The sequence below is a fragment of the Neovison vison genome, chromosome 7 (genome assembly GCF_020171115.1).
Source record: "Neovison vison isolate M4711 chromosome 7, ASM_NN_V1, whole genome shotgun sequence".
NCBI lineage: Eukaryota > Metazoa > Chordata > Mammalia > Carnivora > Mustelidae > Neogale > Neogale vison.
Window position 1 is genome coordinate 148,611,030 of NC_058097.1, and position 27,261 is coordinate 148,638,290.

Consider the following 27,261-nt stretch of genomic DNA (forward strand, 5'->3'; position numbering starts at 1 on the left):
GCGCGGGGTGGGGGTGCTGCTGAAGGCCAGCTCAACATTCAGCTCATGATGCACTCAATAGCCAAATAAACTTAAATGTTCTAGAGAGAGGAAAAAGAGAGACAGAGAGCATGAGCAGGGGGAGGGGCAGAGGGAGAACCAGGCTCCTCGATGAGCGGGAAGCCTGATCAGGACTCTGGGATTATGACCTGAGGGGAAGATAGAAGCTTAACCTACTGAGCCACCCAGGTGCGCATGAAATGTGCTAGTTTTAACAGAGTGCATTATATTTTAAGTTCATGGCATAAAAATAATAAAAGAGACTTTAAAGATACATAATTTCAAAATCAATTAGCTTCTACAAGTTTACTTACCTTGAAAAAATTCTTTCACAAAAGTTAGGATCTGCCTTATAGAGACAGTATTCACTTTGGTAACCCATTGACCATATCTGATTACGCTGTGCTCTGGCTGAGGACTAAGAACTGCATACTTACTACTTGAATAATTCAGCCAGCAATGGGGAGAAAATACTCCTCAAAAATGAAACCAGTAGGGAGGGAGAAAAAAGAAAATGGATAGGTCAGTAAACCAATTCAGAGAAAGCCTAAACCACTCATGTGACCCACAGAATTACCGAGAGCAGTTCATCTTTCCCACTACAAAAACCAGGGAGATAAGCAGTCTAGAAGCAGAGGCTGTTTTTCCCCCTACTTTCAACCTTTCAGAGTCCAATGATTCAAAGAAGACAAACAAGAGCATGTGGATTATAGGCTTCCTAACTCTAACATAAAGCAACTATTTAAACACGTGGTCTAAATTAAGCATCTAACAAACTATATGGACAGAAGAAATAATGGTGTAAAAATAAGCTTAATCCAACCAATAAATAGAACTTACAGAGAGGAATCAATTATTTCAAAAAACAAAAATCACTAACAGTCTCACATAGAATAGAAATATGAAGATATCAATATTGAAATAATTTGCTAAAATTTATTTTTTGATTTCAACATTAGAGACAAGAATATAACAAGAATATATATATACACATACTATATACACACACACACAAAACACACACCTATATATACACATGTATATACACATACATACTCAAGAATGAATACAACAAAACTATTTAAAAAAAACCAAACTATTTCCTTAAGCAATGTAACAAGACAGAGGACTGAGCACATGTTAATTTTCTCTTTCCACTTAAAAACCCCATAAAATGTCAAGGAAAAAAAAGAAGCCAGGAACTTTTTTCAATCAATATAATACATCTATAAAAGCACAGGGGGCGGGGGGGAGGGAAGCATGCCATTAGTAGTCAAGTTTACAAATGCTCAAAAGATAGAACTGGTTTTCACGTTCAAAGACTGTGAACAAGTGATGTGCAGAAAATGTATAAATGACCAGCAAATATACGATGCTCCTCCTAGCTAGTAATCAGGGAAATGTAAATTAAAACAATGAGATATCATTTTTATCTAGCAGATTAACAAAATATTAAAAATAATGATAAAAGTGGGGTGCCTGGGTGGCTCAGTGGGTTAAAGCCTCTGCCTTCGGCTCAGGTCATGATCATAGGGTCCTGGGATCAAGTCCCACATGGGGGGGGGGGTCACTGCTCAGCAGGGAGCCTGCTTCCTTTTCTCTCTCTCTCTCTCTCTCCGTCTGCCTCTCTGCCTACTTGTGAGCGCCATCTGTCAAATAAATAAATAAAATCTTTTTAAAAAAATGATAAAAGTTTGGCAAAGATTTAAAGAAAGGGGAATCTCTTTTACTGATGGTGAGAGCATTAGTTGGAAAAACGTCTTTCTAAAAGGCAATTTTTTAGGGGCGCCTGGGTGGCTCAGTAGGTTAATCCTCTGCCTTCGGCTCAGGTCATGATCCCAGGGTCCTGGGATAGAGGCCTGCATCAGGCTCTCCGCTCAGCAGGTAGCCTGCTTCCACCTCTCTCTCTGCTTGCCTCTCTGCCTGCTTGTGATCTCACTCTCTCTGTCAAATAAATAAAATCCTTAAATAAATAAATAAGTAAAAGGCAATTTGTTGGAGCCCTTGGGTGGCTCAATTGGTTGAGCAGCTTCCCAGGGTCCTGGGATCAAGAGCTGAATGTCAGACTCCCAGCTCAGTGGGGAGTCTGCTTCTCCCTCTCCCTCTGTCCCTCCTCCCCCGACTTGTGATGGCTCTCTCTCTAATAAATAAAATCTTTTTTTTTATTTTTTTAACTTTTTTATAAACATATAATGTATTATTAGCCCCAGAGGTACAGGTCTGTGAATCACCAGGTTTACACACTTCACAGCACTCATCATAACACATACCCTCCCCAATGTCCATAACCCTACCACCCTCTCCCGATGTCCCTCCCCCCAGCAACCCTCAGTTTGCTTTGTGAGATTAAGAGTCTCTTATGGTTTGTCTCCCTCCCAATCCCATCTTGTTTCATTTATTCTTTTCCGACCCCCCAAACTCCCCACGTTGCGTCTCCACTTCCTCATATCAGGGAGATCTATGATAGTTGTCTTTCTCCGATTGACTTATTTCGCTAAGCATAATACCCTCTAGTTCCATCCATGTTGTTGCAAATGGCAAGATTTCATTTCTTTTGATGGCTGCATAGTATTCCATTGTGTGTATATATGTATACCACATCTTCTTTATCCATTCTTCTGTTGATGGACATCCAGGTTCTTCCCATAGTTTGGCTATTGTGGACATTGCTGCTATAAACATTCAGGTGCATATGCCCCTTCGGATCACTACGTTTGTATCTTTAGGGTAAATACCCAGTAGTGCAATTGCTGGGTCATAGGGTAGCTCTATTTTCAACTTTTTGAGGAACCTCCATGCTGTTTTCCAGAGTGGTTGCACCAGCTTGCATTCCCACCAACAGTGTAGGAGGGTTCCCCTTTCTCTGCATCCTCACCAGCATCTGTCATTTCCAGACTTGTTAATTTTAGCCATTCTGACTGGTGTGAGGTGGTATCTCATTGTGGTTTTGATTTGTATCTAATAAATAAAATCTTAATTAAAAAAATAAAAGGCAATTTGTTAATATCCACCAAAATACAAACTGCACATCCCATTTGCCCTGGAACTTTCACTTCTAGGAATCTAAACTAAAGGAAGTACTAGCTTGCATATGTTCCTGTGTATTCAGCATAACATCCCTTTAAAACTGGGAGAAATTGGGGGTGCCTGGGTGGTTCAGTTGGTTAAAGCCTCTGCCTTGGGCTCAGGTCATGATCCCAGGGTCCTGGGATCGAGCCCCGCATTGGGCTCTCTGCTCAGCAGGGAGCCTGCTTGCTCCTCTCTCTCTGCCTGCCTCTCTGCCTACTTGTGATCTCTGTCAAATAAATAAATAAAATCTTTAAAAAAAAAAAAGAGACAAATTGAAAAGAATTTAAATGACTAACGAATGGAATAGTTAAGTGAATTATACCTCATCCATACTATGAAATACCGTTCAGGATGAAAAAATGTCTATATGAAAGCATTCCTCCCACAAAAAAACATATATTGGGGTGCCTCAGTGCGTTAAAGCCTCAGTGGGTTAAGCCTCTGCCTTCGGCTCAGGTCATGATCTCAGGGTCCTGGGATCGGATCAAGTCCTGCATTGGGCTCTCTGCTCTGCATGGAACTGCTTGCTCCTCTCTCTCTGCCTGCCTTTCTGCCTACTTGTGATCTCTCTCTCTCTGTCAAATAAATAAATAAAATCTTTTAAAAAATAGTAATAAAAGCTTAAAGACTTGAGAATCCCTATCTTCCCCTTATGCTATGGAGCTAATCATTAAGTTTGTTAAATCCTGGGACTTAAGGAATCTTGCCTTCTCAAGTACTATTCTAACATAGCACTTTGTAAAAGGATATTTCTACCATCTTACCAGCATTTTTAGCTGTAATGATTTTTCTCATGTCTCTACTTCTGTGGAAAAAGAAATTTTGACCTGTATCCCTGGAGTTAATAATACATTATATGTTAATGAAAAATAAAAAATTTTTTAAAAAAGAGAAGCAGAGAGCCTGCTTCCCTTCCTCTCTCTGCCTGCCTCTCTGCCTACTTGTCATCTCTGTCAAATAAATAAATAAATATTTTTTTAAAAACACATTATAGTGGAAAAAAGAGCAAGTTACAGAAAAGTTCATACTATTCCTCAAAAAACCTAGCTTTTCTGAAATATTTACCATCAGACTATAACACTCACAACCACTCTTTGTGGTAGACACCCACCAATCTTTGTCAATTCCCCTTATTCACAGAAAAACTTAGCACCTACATTTCTCTCCAACTACTCTAATGATCATTCCTAAAGAATTCAGCCTTAGTATGCTCTCAGTTCCTTTACTTCCTCCTAAATAAGTCTTTTCTTCCATCCTACCAGTGTCTACTCTCTGATCATACTCTGAACATTCTCCTGTCTAGTAACTAAACTACTTCCCAGTCTCAGTTTTAAGACTCTCACATTTAGACCACAACTTCCTAGCTTTCCAGCTTGACTGGTATGCCAGTGACCCTATTTTTACAATTCTCTATTGCCATCAAAACCTCGATCCATTGACCCTACTGCACAACCACTGTCCATTACGTAGTCATCTCAATTCCCTCCTTAAACAACCTCCTCAAAAACCATGGTCCAAAACGAAACAACCTCCTTGTATATACTTTCCTATCCATTGCATCTCTCCTTCCATCATCTTCTAAGCAAAACCTTAACTCTGCTTAAACCCAACATACTGCTGAATCCAAAAGTGCCCTAATTGGTCTTATTTCCATTCTTGTCCCATGAGTCATAGACTGCTAGCCACCTAACCCATTATCTGTTCTTGAAGTAAAGAACCCAGAGAGAACTTTCCGAGAGAACCCAGATTTCATGTGGGAAGTTAATGTACCCAGCTAAAACACTCCCTCCCTGGCGGCTAGTGACAGTCTATGACACTAGACTATGAAGCACACATGAAGTCACTTGGTTGGGTTTTGGAGAAAACTCTTTAAAAAAAAAGGAAACCAGGAAAAAAAATAAAATATAAAAAAAAATAAAAACTCAAGGACATCAGGTGCCTCAGTCGGTTAAGCATCTGACTTCGGCTCAGATCATGATCCCAGGGTCCTGGGACTGAGTCCCACATTAGGCTCCTTGCTCATTTGGGAGCCTGCTTCTCCCCCTCTCTCGGCCTGCTGCTTCCCCTGCTTGTGCTCTCTCTCTTTCTGACAAATAAATAAGATCCTAAAAAATAAAGATTTTAAAAGTATTTTTTAATTAAAAAAAAATTCAGCTGACATGTGCCTTTCTTCCCCTACCTTCTGTCTAGATGTGATTCTAGAGAAGGATCAGCCATCCCACAGTACAAGGAAACAGGCACACTTGAAGATGTCTAAACAGAAAGACAAAAGGAACCTGACTTCCTGATGTCATGAAGCTGCTGTATCAGCTCTGGGCTGCCTACATCTGGTTTTTGTTAATTGAGAAAAATAAAACTCCTAATTTGCTTGGGTTGTTATTTTTGGGTCTCTACTATTCACAGCAAATACATTTCTTAACTCCCAGGTGCATTACTGTTTATTCCCTACAGCACAACCAGAGACCTTTAAAAGTATGAGTTGGATCATATTACTGGTTTCACATCACACTTAAAATAAATTTACGTTCCTTAAAAGGTCAACTAGGCCTTCTTTGATCTGGCCCTTCTATTTCTCCCAACTCATCTCCTACCAAATCCCCATACGACCCTGCCCACCACTTGCACACCCACACTGTTCCTTGAACAAGCCAAACTTGTTTCTGTCTCAGGACCTTTGCATTTGCTGTTCCTCTGCCTAAAATCCTCTCTCCTCATACTTTTACTTGGTTTGCTACCTCATTTCTTCTAGGCAGCAACTCAAACGTTGCCTTCTCTGAGAGACTTTCCTGATTACTCTATTTAAAACAGTCTTTTTGTGTCTCCTCACGTTTCCTCTCCATTCTCCCATAACTCTTCTGATCCCATCTGATCCTACCTTATTAATATATAGTAATTATTTGTTTGCTTATTTACTGTCTTTTGCACTAGAATGGAATCTCCCTGGGCAAGGGCCTTGGGTGTCTTCTTCAGCACTATTTCCTCAGTGCCTGGCACATAGGACACAAAATATATCTAATGTATAAGTCAATATACATCATGATCTCATTAGTACTGAAAAAGACTAAAGCATGTGTGTGTGTGTGTGTGTGTGTGTGTGTAAGTATATAAAGGACCTAAGATAATACACTAACTGCTGATACTCGTTAACCATGGTGAGGAGAATGAGAAATGAGGAAATGAGGAACTTTCACATTTTGCTCTACATATTCCTCTATTTTTTTTTAATTTTTTAAAGATTTTATTTATTTATTTGACAGAGAGAGAGATCACAAGTAGGCAGAGAAGCAGGCAGAGATAGAGGGGGAAGCAGGCTCCCCGCTGAGCAGAGAGCCCGATGCGGGGCTTGATCTCAGGACCCTGAGATCAAGACCTGAGCAGAAGGCAGAGGCTTAACCCACTGAGCCACACAGGCGCCCCTCTTGTTTTTCTTATTACGAAAACAAAATTACCTCTGATATATGGCAAGAAGAAAGCTTTAAACATATTCAGAAATATAAATCCACTCATAGAATCATACAACTTAGAAACTCAGTAACCTTAGTAAGTGTAACAGTACCTACAGGTAGGAGGATCTATGATTACTAAGGAAATATCTTTTAAAAGAACTAGAATTAGGGGGCGCCTGGATGGCTCAGTGGGTGAAAGCCTCTGCCTTCAGCTCAGGTAATGGTCCCAGATCCTGGGATCGAGCCCCATATCGGGCTCTCTTCTCAGTGGGGAGCCTGCTTCCTCCTCTCTCTCTGCCTGCCTCTCTGCCTACTTGTGATTTCTATCTGTCAAATAAATAAATAAAATCTTTGAAAAAAAATAACTAGAAGAATAAAAATTTATTAACTTTTTGTAGCCCTTATAAAAGTTTTTACTCTGACTTAAACAAAATAAAATATACCAAACAAAAAGTATGTTAGTAGCATGTTATACATCAAAATAGTAATGATAAGTTGTGTAGAACTAATTTCCACTCACCATGCCTTGCTTGTAGCAACTTTTTTTTTTTTAATATTTTATTTATTTGACAGAGAGAGAAATCACAAGTAGGCAGAGAGGCAGGCAGAGAGAGAGAGAGAGAGGAGGAAGCAGGCTCCCCGCGGAGCAGAGAGTCCGACGCGGGGCTCGATCCCAGGACCCCAGGATCATGACCCGAGCCGAAGGCAGAGTCTTTTTATTCATTTATTTGACAGAGAGAGAGAGAGAAACACCATGAGTAGGGGGGGGAGGATGCAGAGGAAGAGGGAGACCTGAGCAGAGCACTACTGTATGGCTCCAATCCCAGGACCCTGGGATCATGACCTGAGCCAAAGGCACCCAAGGATCCCACTTATAGAAACTTTTAAGGATTTTCCTTCTCTAGATATTCATCCAATAATCTAGATATTTACTTTGTTTTGTTTTAGAAAATATGTACTCTACGAGAAACCTTTTCTCTATCAAGTTCTCCATCTGAATGTCTAGTGCTTTTTAATTCTTCTTTACAACTTTATTGAGACACATTTTACATGTTATATATATAATCTATCCACCTCAAATGTACAGTTCAGTGACTTTTAGGAAACTTACCAAGTTGTGGAACACACCAGAAATCAGTTTTTAAAATCTTCACCACTGCAATTAAATCACTCATGCCCTTTTATTGTTAATCCCCATTCCCACTCACTAATTCAAACAGCCACTAGTCTCCTGTCTGTCTCCATGACATCTGTCTATTTTGGACAGTTCCTACAAATGGAATCATGGAATATGTGGTCCCTTGTATCTGGTTCTTTTCACTTAGCATGTTTTTGAGGTTCATCCAAGAGGCAGCATGTACTAATAGTTTATTCTATTTTACTGCTGAATATTATTTCACTGTATAGATATGACACATTAGGGCCTTTCAATTCTCTGACTTGAATTTCCATTTTCCAGGTTGTACCATGGATGTCAGCAACTTGGGAATTGTGGGCAAGGAGCTATATATGTCATTTATTTAACCCAAATGACACAGGTGAATGTTTTTCAAACCCAATCCAGTTTATATAGGATAAGATTGTCCTGGCTTCACTTAACATCAGTTCTGCCGTTTAAAATGCTTTTAAAACCATTTTTCTGTCCTCCCTTTTGAAATGAGTAAAAGTACAGTTCCCCAAGGTTTCTTTCTCTCTCCCAAAGCTTATAAAAACCTCTACTCTTACTATGCAATCTGTTTTAATCATTTTTCTACCTTCAATTCCTTGTTTTCTCTTTATCTTCAAGCTGATAGCTTTCCATATTCTCCAAGTTTGTAAAAAGGTATATCAGAATTAAGTATCTGCAGATTCTGGAATTTTATTTAAGAGAAATCTGTGGTTTTTTTTGATGTGGTCCCTATAAAGAATTTCTTCCTATGTAGAAAAAAGCTTTGTAAGTGATTTAAAAACCAAAAAACCCTCACAATACCAATATGAAAGGAGCATGAGGACCCAAGTTAACATATGACACTCTCATCTAAAAGAGAAAGTCAAAGAAAGTATAGTAATTAAACAAAGCTCTCTATTTTCTCTTTAACATGGCCTTTTTAAACATTTTTTTCATTCACTGTAAAATGCCACAATAATGTTACTATCTCACCTGTTTTATGATGATGTCTGATTCAGATTAAATGGATTATTTACCTTTATAAAATATTAAATATCCACATGTAGAATCATTTACAAAGGTAGATAACAGGGAAAGTGCTAGGGAAGGATGACACAAATCTTATAACATACCTATCACCAGCCTTTTTCACACCTTAATTCTCTAAGTGATTTTGCAGACAATTAGCTTGAAAACATTGCAAATAAGATGATGGGGACATAGCTAAAAGCTTTCCTAGAGGTAAACATTCTCTACCTAGGAAATTATTTTACTACCCCCCTTACTATCCTAAGTTACAGTTCTTCTGCAGTATATAACAGAGTAAAGGCAACAAAAGATAACACCAGTTTCATGTAATTAGAGGAACCTTGCAAGATAAGGAAAAATAATACAATCTATTATTATTAGAGCTTAAACGTTGGCTTTTAACCAAGATTTAAATGCCAAGAATAGGGGCACTTGGGTTGCTCACTGGGTTAAAAATTTGACTCTTATTTTGGGCTCAGGTCAGGTCATGATCTCACAGACCGTGGGACTGGAGCCCCACATAAAGCCCCATCCCCCCAACCCTGTGGCAGGCTCCAGGCTCAGCAGGGAGTCTGCTTGAGTTCTCTCCTTCTGCCCCTCCCTACACTGTAGCCTGTGCTTGCTCTCTCTCTCTAATAAATTTAAATAAGTAAGTAACTAACTAAATGCCAAGACTACTCCTGTTGGTGGTCAGTTATTGTGTTAGGTGTAAGACAGGCCAGGTGAGCTACATTTCATCTGTGAAAGGACAGCCAAAAAGGGGTTCTTAGTTAAGGTATACTCTACGTCTATTATAGCTACAGTATAAGGTGATATGGAGAAAGACAGGCTCTGCATTGTAAACTTTAAAAAACTCCCACTAAGTATTCTTTAATGTCATAATTTTAATTTACTTTAAGAAAACGAGTGTTGTGATCATGCATACACTGTACCTTTCTCAGGCTTTCATATTCCTCGCGAAGTTCCCCAGCCTTGCTTAATTTGATTGGTGCTCTGAATATAAACTCTGGAGGAAAGGGAAAAGAAAACACTTTTTAACAGGAGTTTCTAAGAAAGAACCCAAAACCCCACCTACTGCTGTCCCACCTTATAAACCACATTAAAAAAATTACGGTCATCTTTTGAATATTCATTTGTGAATGAATATTTGAATATTCATTCACTCATTAATGAATATTTATTAAAGAGTATAAATGAGGCACAATTCTAAGCACTGGGAAGAAGCATTGAACAAATAAAGCCCTTGCTCTCAGGGAGTTTACAATCTTACAAACAATAAGGAAACAAGTGTGTGCATATCATAGAACTGGTAGGATAAAGTATTATGGAGAAAAATAAATGTAAGATGAAAGAAAAAGATTATTTTATAAAGAATGGAGCCTCACTGATAAAGTCACATGTTAAAGGACCTTAAGGAAAAAACATATTTAATGTTACCAAGTAACATTTTAAATGAGTTAAAGTTTTACTCATAACACTGTATTTTTCTAACTCTTTTTCAATATCGCCAGCAGAGTGTTTTCCTGCATATAACCTGTAGATATTTTTGGTACATAACCTGATTTTTTTTAAAAGATTTTTATTTATTTAACACACACACAGAGAGATCACAAGTAGGCAGAGAGGCAGGCAGAGAGAGAGGGGGAAGCAGGCTCCCTACTGAGCAGATGCCTGATGTGGGATGTGGGGCTCCATCTCAGGACCCAGAGACCATGACCCAAGCTGAAGGCAGAGGCATCCAGCTTCAGAGGCAGAGGCCTCGGAGCCATCCAGGCACCCGAACCTGATTTTTTTTTTTTTAATCCTTAAAGTCTTTATGGTTTTTATTGGCCTAGAGAATAAAGTCAAAACTCCTGTCATTCAATTCTCTCCAAAGATGGATCACAACTTCATCACAATTTCTTCTTTCTCCAGCATTAGATCTCTTAAACCTTGATTATCAAATTACAATAGATACATGCCATATATATTTTGCCATATATATTTTTAAACCTTCTGCTCTGTTTTCTCAACTGACATTGTTTTTTCCACCTTATCTCTACATATTTTTAAATCCAAGATATTCAGGACTGCAGGAGGCACACAACACAGGTTAGTAATATAAATAGACGATTAAACCCCAAATTAACAGGAATAAGAGAGAAGTCCTAAATGCTATCAAAAAGGAGGGGGGAAGTACACACTTCTGCCTCCTTAAAATGTACATGACACTTCTATAAAATTCTATGTTCCTGTAGTGATCAAAATATAGTATTAATTTTAGGACTTACTAAGAACTCTATACCCCACTGAAGATGATAAATATTTGTTGTAGAAAAGCAGGCTCCTTAAAAAGTTGACTTTTGTCCCTTTTCAGTTGTCTCAACTATTCTGAAAGACTCTTATTTAATACACCTGAGAAATGTGGAAGAGACTTAGAAACACTGGATCTAATGCAAAGGCAGGGAACAGCAACTTAAAGGCCTACAAGTACAAGGGAATTGTCAGACTGTTGGTGTGGGAGGCAAACATTCCACCACCTTCACTCACTTATAAAAAAAAAAGTCCTGACGACTATTTTAATCACATCCCTTAAGCACATTTCCAATTATAGGCAAATAGTATTTAAAATCCGATACTTTAATAGAGAAGGAGGAGAGAGGAAAAAGAACCCTTAAGGCAAAAAAGTACTTTCAATCCATTTATGGAGAAACTATCAGATGTAAAATACTTCATATATATTTCCTTAGTAAATCTTCATAGAAACTTTATACAGTAGGTCTCAAACCCATTTTACAATAAGGAAAAGGAGAGGCTAATGACTTGCCTAAGGCCACAAAACCAGTACATGGCAAAACCAAAAGCATTAATAGGAATAAAGAGGGAAATTACATAATGATTAGAAAGGCAACCCAAAAAGGAGATATAATAATCATGAACTTGTATGAACATATACCACAGCAAAAACTAATTAAGATTATAAGGAGGTATTAAGAAATCTAAAATAATGCAAGAAATTTTAATACACCCCAATTAAAAACAGATCAGGCAGACCAAAAGGTAGTAAAAATGTAGAAAAACTGAACAAAATTAACAAATTTGATCCTATGTTATATATATATATATGTATAGAGTGTGTGTGTGTGTGTATAATAAACAGAATATATATTCCTTAAAGTAAACAAGGAACAATTAAAAACACATCAGGTCACAAAGAACCTTTAAAGAATTCATATTATACAGACTTTGCTCTTGGATCCTAGCTACTATTTTCCAAGCCAAGTTTTCTGGCTACCTGGCTGATTATTCTGGATTACCCAATATTCCTTCTCAATAAATTCTTCTTCTGCTTAAATTTGCCAGAGTAGATTTCTGCTGATTAAAATGAATAGCCTGGGTGATTCCATCTTTTATACAGAACTATGAAATGACCATAAACCAACCTCTAAGAAAAAAAAGACAGACAACAAAGTAATACTAAGAATAAAGAGGACCAAAATACAGATATCAAGGGGAGTTCAAATCTCCAAAGACTACTCAAACAATGCTCTCATGAATAATCTTACAGGTATAATATTTTACAAGTATATTCACAGATTAAATTGCTAAAATCAGAATTACTGTGTCAAAGAATATGTGCATACATGCTTTTGTAATTCTGATAGACAATACCAAGCCGCCCTTCCTTCCCATAGCCTATGCAGACTTAGGTCCCACCAGCAATGCAAGAGAGTGTCATCTCCTTGTATCCTGTTGTATCACACAATGAGTGTGATTTTTTTTTTTAAGCTTTGTCAATCTAACAGGTGAAATTCTGTATCTTATATACATATTTTGAGTAAAACGGAGTACTTTTCATGTTTGAGTAATTTGCGTTTACTTTGATATGAAACATCTATGCATTTCCTTTACTCTTTACATTAACTTTTTCTTCTTGATTTGTTAAAGCTCTCTATAAGGCAAATTAGCCTTATGTCATATGACTAGCAATACTCTTCCTAGTTTATCGTTTGTCTTGACTTTGCTTGTGGTGTTTATTTTTATGTAGTTATATTAATCAAACTTCTTTTTCACAGCTTTAGTATTTTATATTTGGAAAGACCTTCCCCAGGCCAACATATCATAGTTTCTTCTGGTACAAAATATAAGGTACTTCTCCTACCTACTTCAAAAAATTCTATACCTGGAGCACCCAGGTGGCTCAGTTGTTAGGCATGTGCCTTCAGCTCAGGTCACGATCCCAGGGTCCTGGGATTGAGCCCCATATCAGGCTCCCTGTTTGGTGAGAAGCCTGCTTCTCCCTCTCCCACAGCCCCTGCTAGTCTTCCCTCTTTCACTGTCTCTGTCAAGTAAATAAAATTTTTTTTAAAAAATTCTGTATCTTTATTTTTATTTAGGGAGCAACATAAGGAGCATAATCTTATAAATTTACTATCCAACACAAGGGACCAAAATCTTTTAGTGATGGCCTGATGGAAATTATGAAAAAAATTTTCTTAAAGATTTATGTATTTATTTGAGGGGGGGGTCAGGGCAGAGGGAGAGAATCTTCAAGCAGACTCCCCATTGAGTGTGGAGCGTGACACGGGGGCTTGATTGTACAACCCATGAGATAATGACCTGAACCAAAACCAAAAATCAGCTTCTTAACTGATTGAGTTACCCAAGCACCCCATGAAAATTTTTACTTACTGTTGGGTAACTGGCTTTCTCTATAATGGTTCTTGCTAACATTTAGAACAAAAATGTCCAAATAACTTAACATCTTCATTATATGATATAAAACAATGCAAAAAGCCTGATCCCCAACTTAGAAGTTTCCAGAGCCTTGGATAAGTCAGTCTTATCCTCCTATAAAACTAGAATAATACCCGTCATGACAGGCCATTATGGCCAATAAATGAGTGTATTGAGAGTGAATATACTACAAACTATTTCAGCCAATAGAGTGGCATACAACAGAATCTAAGAACTACAAAATTGTCTCTGGTGTTGGAGAGAGAAAGAAACTGTGGTTTGGTCTGATTTACTTGCAAGTATAACTTCCAAGAAACAGAGATAAATGATCCAATTGCTTTGACAAGTGTATTACATGAAAAGTTAAAGTCACTTTGGGATACCTATTAAGAAATCTCGAAGTTCATATATAAGGTCAAGTAGAACTCAGTATAGTGACTGAAATCTTACTATGCCTTGACTTATTTGAGAGTAAAAGGTAACAGTAGGGTAGAGATAAAGAAGCAATTTACATTCAACAAGATCAGTACTGATATAGATTAGTTTAATCGTGGATTAAGATTAATAAAGTTTAATTCATTAAGAATATAAAATGTTAAATAGTCAAGATCACTTTTTACCTCAACAGAGCTGTGCTACATTAAATGACATTGTAACCAAAAATTCAAAAATTACATAGCTAAATATAAAACATGAATTGGTCTAACATGGCATTAACTTAAATATTTAATCCTATTTCCTATTTTACTAATGCCCTTCAGAAATGTCAACAAGGCAAAAAAAAAAAAAAAATCCCATCTTTTTCCTATGGACTTACAAAAAGAACATATTAGATTCTGATACCTGCTCTGTCAATTAAGTGCCAAGGCTTCTCTTTGCCTTGGTCTCCTCATCGATCAAATGAAGTTCAAAATACTGGCCAACCTACCTCCTAGGAATGCAGAATATCACAATTAATAGAAATAGTAGTAATCAATGAAGAATCCCTATAATAAGAACATTTAATAAAAGCACACTACATGCTAAGTGTGACACACACACACACACACACACACACACACCATACACTAAAATTAAAATATCTTTAGATCTCAGTTTCTACCCAAGACACAAAAGCAACACACTAGATAACTTCTGAAATTAATGATTCAGTAATAATATTTGTATTTCATTTTAATTTACCATTCAATAGCTTTCTCTAAATTCTTAAATACTCTATAATAAAGTCTAAAATGATGGGTAAAAATGTTATTAGGATTTTAAACTTACATAGAGTAGCTATAATATCAAAATAATTTCTTTGAAGCTTTATGAAACATGGTGTTTCATTCCACTTGGATGACTGACAAATGGAACAGAAAAAGGCTAGAAAAATGAAAATTCCCCGTTTATTTATTTATTTATTTAGAGCATGAGCTAGGGTGGGGGATACAGAAGGAGAGGGAGAGAGAAAATCTTAAGCAGGCTCCATGTCCAGCACAGAGCCTGAGGCAGGGATCAGTCTCACAACCCTGAGATCATGACCTGAGCCAAAATCAAGAGGCAGACACTTAACTGACTGAGCCACTGAGATGTTCCAAAATCTCCCCTTTTAAATCAGAGTCTTCTATGGGGTTTCTTAAAACTGACTGGAGAACATGTATATAACCAACATTATTAATTTTATATTTATCAAACATTATTAACCTTTCAGTTTCCCTGTTTTTTTTTTAATTAAAAAAAAAGCAATCATTTGTAATAAAATAGTTGGTGTCTGTTGATGTAGGACTCTCTTTATTTCCTTCTGCCTTTCTAGGGTCATATGTCAGATTCCTACTCTCCAAAAGGTGAAATTGTGGTTGAAACACATGCAATACTACTGCTAAAGCAGAGAAACAGGGGGAAAAAACCCAGATGACCTTGGTATGGAGATGCCTTTTTTTTTTTTTTTTTTAGATTTTTATTTATTTATTTGACAGACAGAGATCACAAGTAGGCAGAGAGGCAGGCAGAGAGAGAGGAGGAAGCAGGCTCCCTGCTGAGCAGAGAGCCCGATGCGGGCCTCGATTCCAGGACCCCGAGATCATGACCTGAGCCGAAGGCAGAGGCTTTAACCCACTGAGCCACCCAGGCGCCCTGGAGATGCCTTTTTAGATACACTTTCTTTCTTTCTTTTTTAAAAGATTTTATTTATCTATTTGACAGAGATCACAAATAGGCAGAGAGAGTTGGGGGGGGCAGGTTCCCCGCTGAGCAGAGAGCCCTATGCGGGGCTCGATCCCAGGACTCTGGGATCATGACCTGAGCCGAAGGCAGAGGCTTTAACCCACTGAGCCACCCAGGCGCCCCCTAGATACAGTTTCAAAAACATAATCCGTGTTCATCATTAAAATTAAAAATTTCTGCTCAGCAAAAGACAATGTCAAGAGAATGAGAAAGTAAACCACAGACTGGAGAAAATACATGCAATAGATATAGCTGATTTAAGACTGTTATCTCAAATATATAAAGAACTAGTGGTGCCTGGCTGGCTCAATTGGTAGAGCATGCAACTCTTAATAGGGTGGAGAGTTTGAGCCCCTCGTTGGGCGTGGAGATTACAAAAAAAAAGAAAGAAAGAGAGAAAGAAAGAAAGAGTAAAAAAAAAAAAAATAAAATATACCAATAACTATTAAAATTCAAAAGTAAGAAAACAACCTAATTTTTTTTTAAATGGGCAAAAGACCTTAAGAGACACCTCACCAAAAATATTCACATGGAAAATAAGCACATAAAAAGACACTCCATATTGTATGTCATTAAAGAATTACAGATTGAAACAAGATACTACTGCTCCACACCTCTTAGAATTGTCAAAATCCAAAACACTGACAACACCAAATGCTGGGGAGGATGTGGAGCAAAAGGAACTCATTCATTGCTGGTGGGAATGCAAAATGGTACAGCCACTTTGGAAGACATATCTGGCAGTTTCTTAGAAAACTAAACATAGTCCTACCATATGATCCAGCAACTGCACTCCTTAATATTTACCCAAATGAGATAAAAACTTATGTCCATACAAAACCCTGCACAAAGATATTTTTATCTGCTTTATTCATAACTGCCAAAACTTGGACGCAACCAAAATATCCTTTAGTAGGTAAATGGATAAATTGTGGTACAGACAGAAAATGGAATATTTAGTGTTACAAAGAAATAAGCTATTAAAGACATGAGATGACATGGAGGAAACTTAAATGCGTAGTACTTAGTCAAAGAAGCCCTTCTGAAAAAGCTACATACTGAATGATTCCAACCATAGGACATTCTAGAAAAGACAAAATTATGGAAACAATAAAAAGATCAGTGGTTGCCAGGAATGGAGGGTAGTGGGGATGAAGTGGCAGAATTCAGAGGATTCTTAGAGCAATAAAAAAAAAAAACTCTGTATGATATTACAGATGGATATATGTCATTATGTGTTTTTTCTCCCAAACCCATAGCATGTACAACAAGAGTGAAACCTAAAAGTAAACTATAGACTTTGGGTGGTTATAATGTCATTTTAAGTTCATCCTTAGTAACAAATCTATCTGGTGAATGTTATCAATAATGGGGGAGACAAAAAACACCATCACCCTCCTTAGTCCAGAGGAGTTAGTCCCAAACCCAATTCCTCCACCACCTTCTACAGGGATTTTCAAATTTTATCAGTACAGAAACAACTACTCACACTTCCTTCACTGCACAGAAAGACATGCTAGAAACTACTTCAGGTGTCACCGAGGTGCTGAATATCTTGGTATTTGTAAATGAATCCAATGGTTATAGGAATTCTTAATGCCTTTCCTCCAACAATGACTATGTTTAACAGGAAGAGAAACCCTCTAAGGATATGATGCCTTAAGAATGACACCACCTATGGCTGGTGACTTAAGCTGAGCACTGCACTCAGTCTAATGTGAACTGTAGGAGCAGCTGTACTTCCTTGAAGTTCCTTCCTGAAAAGGATTTTCTCTGGGGTAGGGTGACTGGTTACTAATAAAGGCAAACAAACAAAACTAAATATAAAACAGGCATTTTTCTAATTGTACCAAACCTCAGGAATGAAGTATCATTGTCAAAGCATATTCAATACAAAATTAGAAAGAGAAACTCACTCAACTGTACTGGAAAGATGTTAACCCTAACAACTCCAAAGCCAAAGTTAATCATGTCTTGGTACCTGACGGTGCTTGAGTTTTCACCCCCATAGGTTCAGTATCTTATCAGTACATCTGGATGAATAAGAACTTTGAAGTCAGATCCCAAGACCTAGATCCTAATCTGAATACTCCTACTTACTAGCTATTTGTCCTTGGGCAAATTTAAAAAAAAAAAAAAAATCTCTTTGGATGTAGTGCCTGGTGGGCTCAGTTGGTAGAGCACACAACTCTTGATCTCAGGGTTCTCAGTTCAAGGCCCACATTGGGTGTGGAGCCTACTTTTAAAAAAAAAAAAAAAGAGAGAGAGAGAGAGAGAGAGAAAAGAAAAGCAAGGGAAAGAAAAAAGAAAAAAAATCTCTTTGGGTAATTTCCATCTCAATCAGCATCACAGCACAGCTATGATGGCTAGCAGTTATGTAGCACTTAAATTATATGCCAGGCTCATTTCTAAGCACTTTGCATTTATTAACTTATCTAATTTTCATAATGACCCAAAGGGAAGGCACTATGATCCTCATTTTAGGTAAGGAAACTGAAGCACAGAGCATTTATTTTGCCCAAGGCTATACTGCTATCAATGAAGGAGCTATGACTTGAACCCAAGCAATCTGACTCCAGAATCTGTGCTCTTACCTACTATGCCTTATTACTTAATAATTTTTTAAAAGATTTTATTTATTTATTTGACAGACAGAGATCACAAGCAGGCAGAGGGGCAGGCAGGGAAAGAAAAGGAAGCAGGCTCCCCACCAAGCAGAAAGCCTGATGTGGGATTCGATCCCAGGACCCTGGGATCATGACCTGAGCTGAAGGCAGAGGCTTTAACCCACTGAGCCACCCAGGTGCCCCTAATTTTTTAAAAAGGAAAAAAAAGCCTAACAACCCTATAAAACAATAGGCAAATGCCATGAACAGGCAGTTTTGGGAAAAAGTAAGCTCAGATGACTTACAAATCTATTAAAATGTGTTCAATGTCACTCATATTTTAAGATACTGAAAACTTAAAACAAAATACTTCTTTATATCAGATTAGTAAAGAACAAAGAATTTGATAAAGACAAGAGTTAGTAAGGGTATCCTTTATCTTAAAGATAAATCATACACAGACGTAGTACAAAAACGTAGTACAAAGACATAGTATAAAAATGTTCACTATGGATCATCACAACACTAAAGACCGGAAACAACCTAAATATCCTTCAGTCAGAAACTGACTGAATAAATTTTCAGATGACTGGAATACCACGAATCTTTTTCTATACTGTCTGTTTTTATTCCTGGTCTGGTTTCTGGGTTTACCCAGTAACTTTTGTTAGAACGTCATTCATTGTGTATGAAAAGCTGTAGAGACTCTGGATGCTATTATATTCCCACAGAGCATTCATCATTCTCCACAAACAGACAGAATGTGGGCAGATCACCTCACAATCCAATCAGGACATGAGCTGATTCAAGGTTGGCAGTGATCTTTGTTAACACTAGTGAAGCCTAGCCTAGTTTATAGTCCAAATACCAAACCTTAAGGCTACTTACTTAAGTACCATAATTAACACCACATATTATTCCTGCAAGAACTTACCCTGCTTTTATTTTAAAACTATCCTTCAAAAAAGAACTAATCTAATCAAAATGTCATAGCCCACATACTAAGAACATATACAATGCTTATAATTTTTGACCTAATAATTAATTTCCAGGAATCTATCGAATAAAATAACCTAAAATACAGAAGAACTTTTATATAAAAAGAGTTTCATTGTGGGGCTTCTAAGTGGTTCAGTCAGCTAAGTGTCTGACTCTGGCTCAGGTCATGATCTCAGGGTCCTAGGACTGGGCCCAGCATTGGCCTCCACATTCAGTGGGGAGTCTCTTTCTCCCCCTCTCTCTGTCCACCCACCCCCCCTTGTGCATGCGCATTTTCTCTCTCTTGTTTTCAAATAAATAAATAAATAAATGATCTTTTTAAAAAAGATCTTCATTGCAACCCTACTCATAATTATAAAACAAAAACTGAGAATAACCTAAAAATCCAATTTTGAGGGAATGGTTAGGCCAATTATGGGCAGTCTATATAATGTCTGATCATCTTACCATGAAAATTATATAGAAAGACTTTTTAATAATGAGAGCTATTGCATTAATAAGACAGGAAACCATTTAGGTATGAGAGATGCAAGTTGCCAGACTGAATGCCTTATAATTTCAAACATAAAAAACAAAACAAAACAAAAAAACTATTAAACAGGGGTGCCTATCTGGCTCAGTCAGTAGGGTATATGACTCTCAATCTTGGGGTGGTAAGTTAGAGCCCCACAATGGGCATAGAGCCTGCTTAAAAAAAAAAACAAAAAACATTAAACACAGAAATGGCAATAACAAAGGGAAAAAGAAGAGCAATATAATTGTAGAAATCACAAAAGAAAAAAAATAGTGATTAGATATCAAGTTATCCTGCAAAATTATGTAAGAATAAGGAAAAAAGTTTCCAGAAATTAAGAAATTAAAGCAGGAATGATCATTAAAGAAAAAGGGAGTTGCTGTGGAAAAAGAAAATACACACAAAATAAGGCACAGGACCCTTTCGCCAAGCTTATAAGTGAAGATGAGCTTATAGTTTTTCAAAATATTTAAATAACAGAGACAATGACAGAATATCACAAGTAAACAATTGCTAAATGAAGTTTACAAGCAAACACTGCAATCAACAGCCCCCACATCCCCATTCCACAGGAGGAAGAGAACCAGGAAAGAGAGGCAGGCTTTTAAAAGATGGGACCAAGCAGAAACTAACTGGTAAAACTTAGGTAAGTCCAGAGATGGAGAAAGAGCAATGCGTGTGAATAACGAAGCACAAAGTATGAAGGCTGGACAGTGAATGAATATGATTTGCTAGAGCAGAAAGGTTGTTTGGAAGAGATGTACAGGTCAGATAGGTAGGCTGGGGAATACGGTTTTCTTTACTTTTATGTGAAAACAATGCCAAATTTGGGGAGAATCTCCCCTGCATAGAATATGAAGGGGCTACTTTTGGGACTCTATCGTAATGTCTACCTGTGTCGGTCACTCAGTTAAATATCTGTTTGTCTGTCTGCTTTTTTAATATAGCATATTACCAGCCACATGAGTATGCCTGATTCCACAAGTACAAACATCCTGGGCTGAGGAGAACACTTAGACACCATCACTTACCAGTGTGACACTGGGCACACTACAACTTCTCTGGCCCTCAGTTTCCCTATTCCCAAAAGGATAATAGTGCTTCCCTCAACAGAACCATTATGAATGGTTAAACATGATTTAATGTAATGTGTCTGGTACAGTGTTGGCTATATAACTAATACTCATTAAATGTCAGAAACTTCCCCATAAGGAGAAAGAAAAATTGTACTTAACATTTTTCAGGGACAGAAATTTCTTAGAATTGTAGGGAAGTATAAGGAATTCAGTGGGGGAAAAAAAGAGATTTTTTTTTTCTATATATTAGTGGGGCAACTCAAAAGTACTTACTAAATTAATTGCTAAAAAAAATGAACGATAATACTCAAATTTCAAGTTATATCTTGCTCCCTTTGCTTAAAAAATTAATCTGATTTGTACCTTGATCTGGAAAAAATAATGAGCAGCCTGGGGCTATAGACTCACGGCCAGAAACTAAATGTTTTTGGCTTTGCAGACCATAAGGTCTCTGTCACAACTGTCCACTCTGCTATTGTAGCATGAAAGCAGTCATAAACAATATGAATGAGTATGGCTATGTTCCAAAAAAACTTTAATTACAAAAATGAGCAGCAGTCTGGATCTGACCTGCTGACTCTAGTTATCAACTAAATGTTTGCATCCCCCCCAAAATGCATATGCTGAAACTTAATCCCCAGTGTGATGAAATTTCAAGGTGGGGCCCTGGAAAGGCGATTAGGTAATGAGAGCAAAGCCCTCATGAATGGGATTAGTGTTCTTATGAAAGAGACCCTAGAGAGCTCCCACTTCCCTCTATCAAATGAGAACATAGCAAGATGAACTAGGAGGTGGACTCCAGTGTGACACTAAACTATATGCACCTGATCTTTCACTTTCCAGCCTCTGGGAACATGAAAAACCAATTTCTGCTGTTTTGGTGGGTTTTTTTGTTTTTTTTTTTTTTTTAAGATTTTATTTATTTGAGGGGCAAGTGGGTGGCTCAGTAGTTAAGCATCTGCCCTAGGCTTGGTCATGATCCCAGGATCCTGGGATCCAGCCCCACATCCGGCTCCCTGCTGAGTGGGAGGCCTGCTTCTCCCCCTCCCACTCCTGTTTGTGTTCCTCTCTTGCTGTGTCTCTATCGAATAAATAAATAAAATCTCTAAAAGAAAAAGATTTTATTTATTTGAGAGAGACAGAGACAGAGATAGCAAGAGAGATAGCACAAGTAGGGAGGAGAAGCAGGCTCCCCACTGAGCAGGGAGCCCAATGCGGGGCTCAATCCCAGGACCCTGAGATCAAAACCTAAGCCAAAGGCGGACACTTAACTGACTGAACTACCCAGGCACCCAAATTTCTGTTGTTTGTAAGTCCCTCAGTCCATGATATTCTGTTATAGTAGCCCAAATTGACTAAGACACATGGATGGGAGAAAGACAGAGTAAGAGTAGAGACCCACAGGATTTGCAAAAGCAGGTATTAAATAAGAGCAAAGTGAAAGCAGTAAGTTTCCTTGTTGAATCCAGAAAAGGCCCAAATAATAAGACACAGTTAGGGAGCACCTGGGTGGCTCAGTGGGTTAAGCCTCTGCCATTGGCTCAGGTCATGATCCCAGGGTCCTGGGATAGAGCCCTGCATCAGGCTCTCTGCTCACCCGGGAGCCTGCTTCCCCCTGTCTCTTGGCCTGCCTCTCTGCCTACTTGTGATCTTGATATCTCTCTCTCTCTCTCAAATAAATAAATAAAATCTTTAAAAAAAAAAAAAAAAGACAGGCAGCCTGCACTGGATCAGCCCAGTCAAAGCAACATGAGACACACAATAAAAGAGGTCACAGAAGCAAACACAGGTATAGGAACACTGCAAAGATGAAGGCCCTGTAGATCTAAGCAGAAAAAGACCGCCATATGATTGCCCCCACCATATCCTTTGGATTTACTTTCTGCTCTTTTGGAAGCAAAGAATGATTCACACTACTCCATAAGGTGAAATGATCCCAAAATTAGAAAGAGTACAGGATTTGGAACCATACCACATACATTCAAATCTACCACCCACCAGATAAATACTGTCTTTACGAAGTCTATGTTTCTTCATCTGTAAAATGGGAGTCATATCTAGTTTAACAGGGTTGTTCTTCTCATCTAATCTTCCAATATCTACTCTACAAATTCTGTGTGTATTAAATGGTAGCCTAACTGGCCTGTTGACTCTTTTTGTCTTTACATCTATCATCAACACTCCTTCCTTGGTTCTTCATAATATAAACAGACTCCTGACCCTATCATTCTCCTGCTTACTTTTATTGGCTTCTCTCTGCCTCCAAGATTTATAACCAGAACCCAATCTACCATTCCAGCCACATTCTTCCATTCCTGCAATACTGATCCCCTCTCCAGCCTTAACACATCTCACTATAACGAGATATGCCATACCTGTCTCCTCTATGAGAGGATGATGATTACTTCAAAACCCTGCCTACTGCCCTCTCCTTTGTGAAGCTTTTCTCACTAACCCAGAGAGAATGACATTAGCTTCCTGTAGGCTCTCATAACATTCTGGACTTAACTCAATGGTAGTAGCATTTATTACCTGTGTTATAATTACTTATCTCTTCCTCTGCCTCCCCAAACTAGAAGATTTCCTTGAAAGCAGGGATGATCTTGAAAACAGGTATCTGTCCTAGTGTAAGATAGTGGCTTAAAAATTTTTTGTTGAATGAACCAATGAGAACAATCTTTAATACCATTAGCACTATTGGGGCACCAGGGTGGCTCAGTCAGTTAACCATCTGCCTTTGGCTCAGATCATGATCCCAGGGTCCTGTGGTCAAGCCCCACATCAAGCAGCTCCCTGCTCAGCAGGGAGCCTGCTTCTTCCTCTCCTTCTGCCTGCCACTCCCCTGCTTGCGCTCTCTCCCTCTCTCACTGTCAAATAAATAAATAAAATCTTCAGAAATAATACTATTAGCACCATTTCGTACTAAAGTCTTTCAAAGAATATACTGTCAGAAGGGAATTGTAGTAAAGCTTTTCTTTACAGTTAAGGCAAAGGTAAACTTTAATAGAGTCCAATCTTTTGAGGTTTTCATTTTAATAGTTCTACAGAACCAAACACTGGACAAAACACAAGAGAAATGGCAAAATAGAAGTAAAGGGAAAATAAGTCCACTGCTTCTCAGAAAAATAAAAACCAAACCAAAACTGGAAATAAGTTATCTTCAAGCCTAAAAATCTTGTGGTAAATACATGTGACGAGGAAGACGGTCTGATAGCAGCTCATGCCAATAACAAACAAGCCAGTTTTGTTGCTGATAAATTCAGTTGAGTAAGGCTAATGCTACCTTTAGCAATATTAGGAATCTAGCATCCAGATGGAGAGACAGTCCACCCCAGTACACTCTGCACTAGTCAGGCATTATTTAAAGTATAAGGGTATACTTTCCTCTGAAAGGGTAAAGGAAACATCACATATAATCAAAAACTTTTAGGGATTTTTTTTCTAAGGAATCGTTTTCCTTCATTAAGCATTGTCTATGTATCCAATACATTCCAAGTACTATACTAAGTGTTGAAAACAAAGAAACATCTTCTCTGACCTCAGAGAGTTCACCGTAGTGCCAGATACACAAATGTGGAACTGAAGTCCAGTGACATGAGTGACAGGCATGCTTACGTGGTGGCACAAAGGAAGGTAGCTGACTCCTATGTGGGTGAGAAAAAATTTCACAAAGCACTTATGCTTCACCTGGGCCTTAAAAGATGAGTATAATATAGCAGGAAGACAGTGTCTTCTAGGCAGAGTAAGCATAGGTGACAAAAGGTCAAAAAGGATCCAAAAAGCATATCCATTAACTAGATCACTAAGTAATGTCTTACGGCCAGAACCTTTGGAAAGGGAAGAAGAGAACCAGAGAGATTAATTTAAGAAGTTCAACCTAAAAATTCAGATAGAAATAATCATGTTCTTTAAATACTTGAATATTAGAACTAGGCAAACAGATTTTAATTCACTAGAAAACTTAACTTTCAAACCATTAAAACTCTCCAAATATAGACAGCAATGAGTAGAGTCACCAGAATGGTAGAAGTATCCCTATTCACGTGTAAGATCAATCTCCCCCTGGTGTTCCAAATCACATCTTCTCTTCCTTCTTCATGACCTAAGCTCATCAGTTAACTCTCTCCAGCACCATCAATTTCTCCCTAATATGAAAATACACAAATCTAATACACAAACATGACTTAATATCATCTTAACAAGAAAAACACTCCTGAGCTCTAGTCCCAGAGACTGGCCTTTTTCCTGCCCCCACCTTTACAGCAAAGCCCTCCAAAGAGTAGAGAGTATATTCAGTTTCTCCTTTCTCACTTTAACCCATGCTAATAGGACCTTTTTGTTTGTTTGTTTCACCACTCTCTAAACTGTTTTTAATAAAGTCACCAAGAAGGACCTCCAAGGTTCCCCAGGGTCAGTTTATAATATAGGCATATTATAAAAGAGTTCAATGAATGGGTATAATCTGATAAAAAAAAAAAAAACTAAGGATCTTTCCAATCAAAACAGCTAATACCAGCCTCATGGAAAGTATAAATCTGGGATAAACCAGCTCAGCTTCTGCACACAACTATCTTCATAGTAATACTGTCCATTTCCTTTGGAAAACCAGAAAGGATAATGAGGTGTTGAAATTAGACAGTCTTGCATCATCTTTATCAGTATGAATATCAGCAAACACTCTTCTTCCCTTACATATCTTCATTACAATTGTCTAACACTTATTTTAATCTAATCTTCTAAATTAGACTGAGGCACAGTTACTAAGTATGAAAGATAATCCTTCTTCCTTCAGTGTTCCTCCTCTAGACATTCTTGTTCTCTTCAAGTCCATCCTTTCTAAGTATCTACTTCAATGACTTACACAGATGAGGTACTTTGTAAATGTCTAGTAAATAAACTGTAAAACCTAACATATGGGACCTAGTACAAAGTAAATTCCATAAATGCTAACTCCCTCTCCAAAACCATCCTAATTTGAAGAATGCAGAAGTCTGATAAAAACCTCCCTACGGTACATGAACAAGTTGATCTATTTCTCTCTCAGAAGTACCTGCATTGTTAAAGAACCACAAGAATAAGGGACCTAAAGAGAACTTCCGATACTACAGGATATATGAGTGATATCCTGAGGCAACAGAATCTTCCCTCATCACCACAGTGGTTAATCATCAACATGACCCTATATATCAAAAGAAAGTTAAACCATTTCTTTTACTAATTCTTATCATTAAAAAGCCATATACACTTGGCAATCACTGGAAACAAGCTAGTAAAGTCTGGCAGGAAATGTATAATTATTAACATTGGATTTCTCTGGAAAGACAGACAATAATTGTCTTAACCATTATTCATCCCCTTCTCTTTCCCCACCAAGGACAGCTGTTATTATTTTTTCCAGTACTATAGATAGTATCATTTTTTAAAATCTTGTCATGTGTATAGGTATATATATATGAATATATATGTCATACACATATTTCTGTATAGGGCAGACACCTATTGATGGAATTGCTACATGGTAAGAAATGTAGCTCTTCAACCTTACTAAGTGTGGCCAAACTGCTCTCCAAAATGATTGTACCAGCTTATACTCTTCCAGCAGCATGTAGTTCTCCATTATTAATTATCAATAACTGATCATAAATCATGCCAATCTGATGGCCTCTCATCATTGGTTTAATTTGTATTTCCCAAATTACCAATGATAGTGAGCATCGTTCCAGATGTTTGTGGCCTTTCAGTTTTCCTCCTCTATGAAATGTCTATATCCCCTCACCACTTTTCTAGTGAGGTGTCTGTCATAGCGATTTGTGGTTCCTCATATATTTTGCCAAATTCATTTTCAATGAAATAACTGGCAAAATATTTCAGTTATTTCATTGAAAATATTTTCTTCCACCCCATGGTGTATCTTCTTACTTTATAATATCTTTTATCATACAAAAGTGTTTTACCTTTATGTGTCAAATTATCAATCTTTCCTTTATGCTGTTTGTTTGTATGAAGAATACTTCTCTACCCCATTTTCACAGAAATACTTCTAGTATTTCTTAAGCTTTATAGTCTGACCTTTAATTCATCTGGAATTAATTTTTTGTATATGCTATAAGGTAAAGATCTATTTTTTTTCCCCTGCTTTCTCTAAGGTTGGCTACCTAACCACAACACCTGAATATGGTGTCTTTGCCCCACTGATCTATAATGCCACCTGTCATCTACCAAATTCAAATATATGAGAGCATGTTACTGGACTCTTTATTTTTTTTTTTTTGGAATTTTTAATTATTTAACATTGGTTATCCAACTATCCTGACACCAATACCTCACTGTTTTAATTAATACAGCTTTATAATAGTTTAATTAATTTGATAAAGTAATGTGCTCCAAAACGGTCTTGACTGTTCTTGGCCACTAA

General features: G+C 37.6%; 1 protein-coding gene across 1 annotated transcript in view; it reads right to left on the minus strand.

The window, feature by feature from the left end:
* The window catches only part of RNF169 (ring finger protein 169), an 83,760-nt gene that overhangs the window by 42,872 nt on the left and 13,627 nt on the right, over positions 1 to 27,261 (minus strand). The window contains exon 2 of the mRNA XM_044258539.1: positions 9,663 to 9,736. Within this exon, the coding sequence (XP_044114474.1) occupies positions 9,663 to 9,736 (74 nt within the window). The remainder of the gene's footprint in view (positions 1 to 9,662; positions 9,737 to 27,261) is intronic.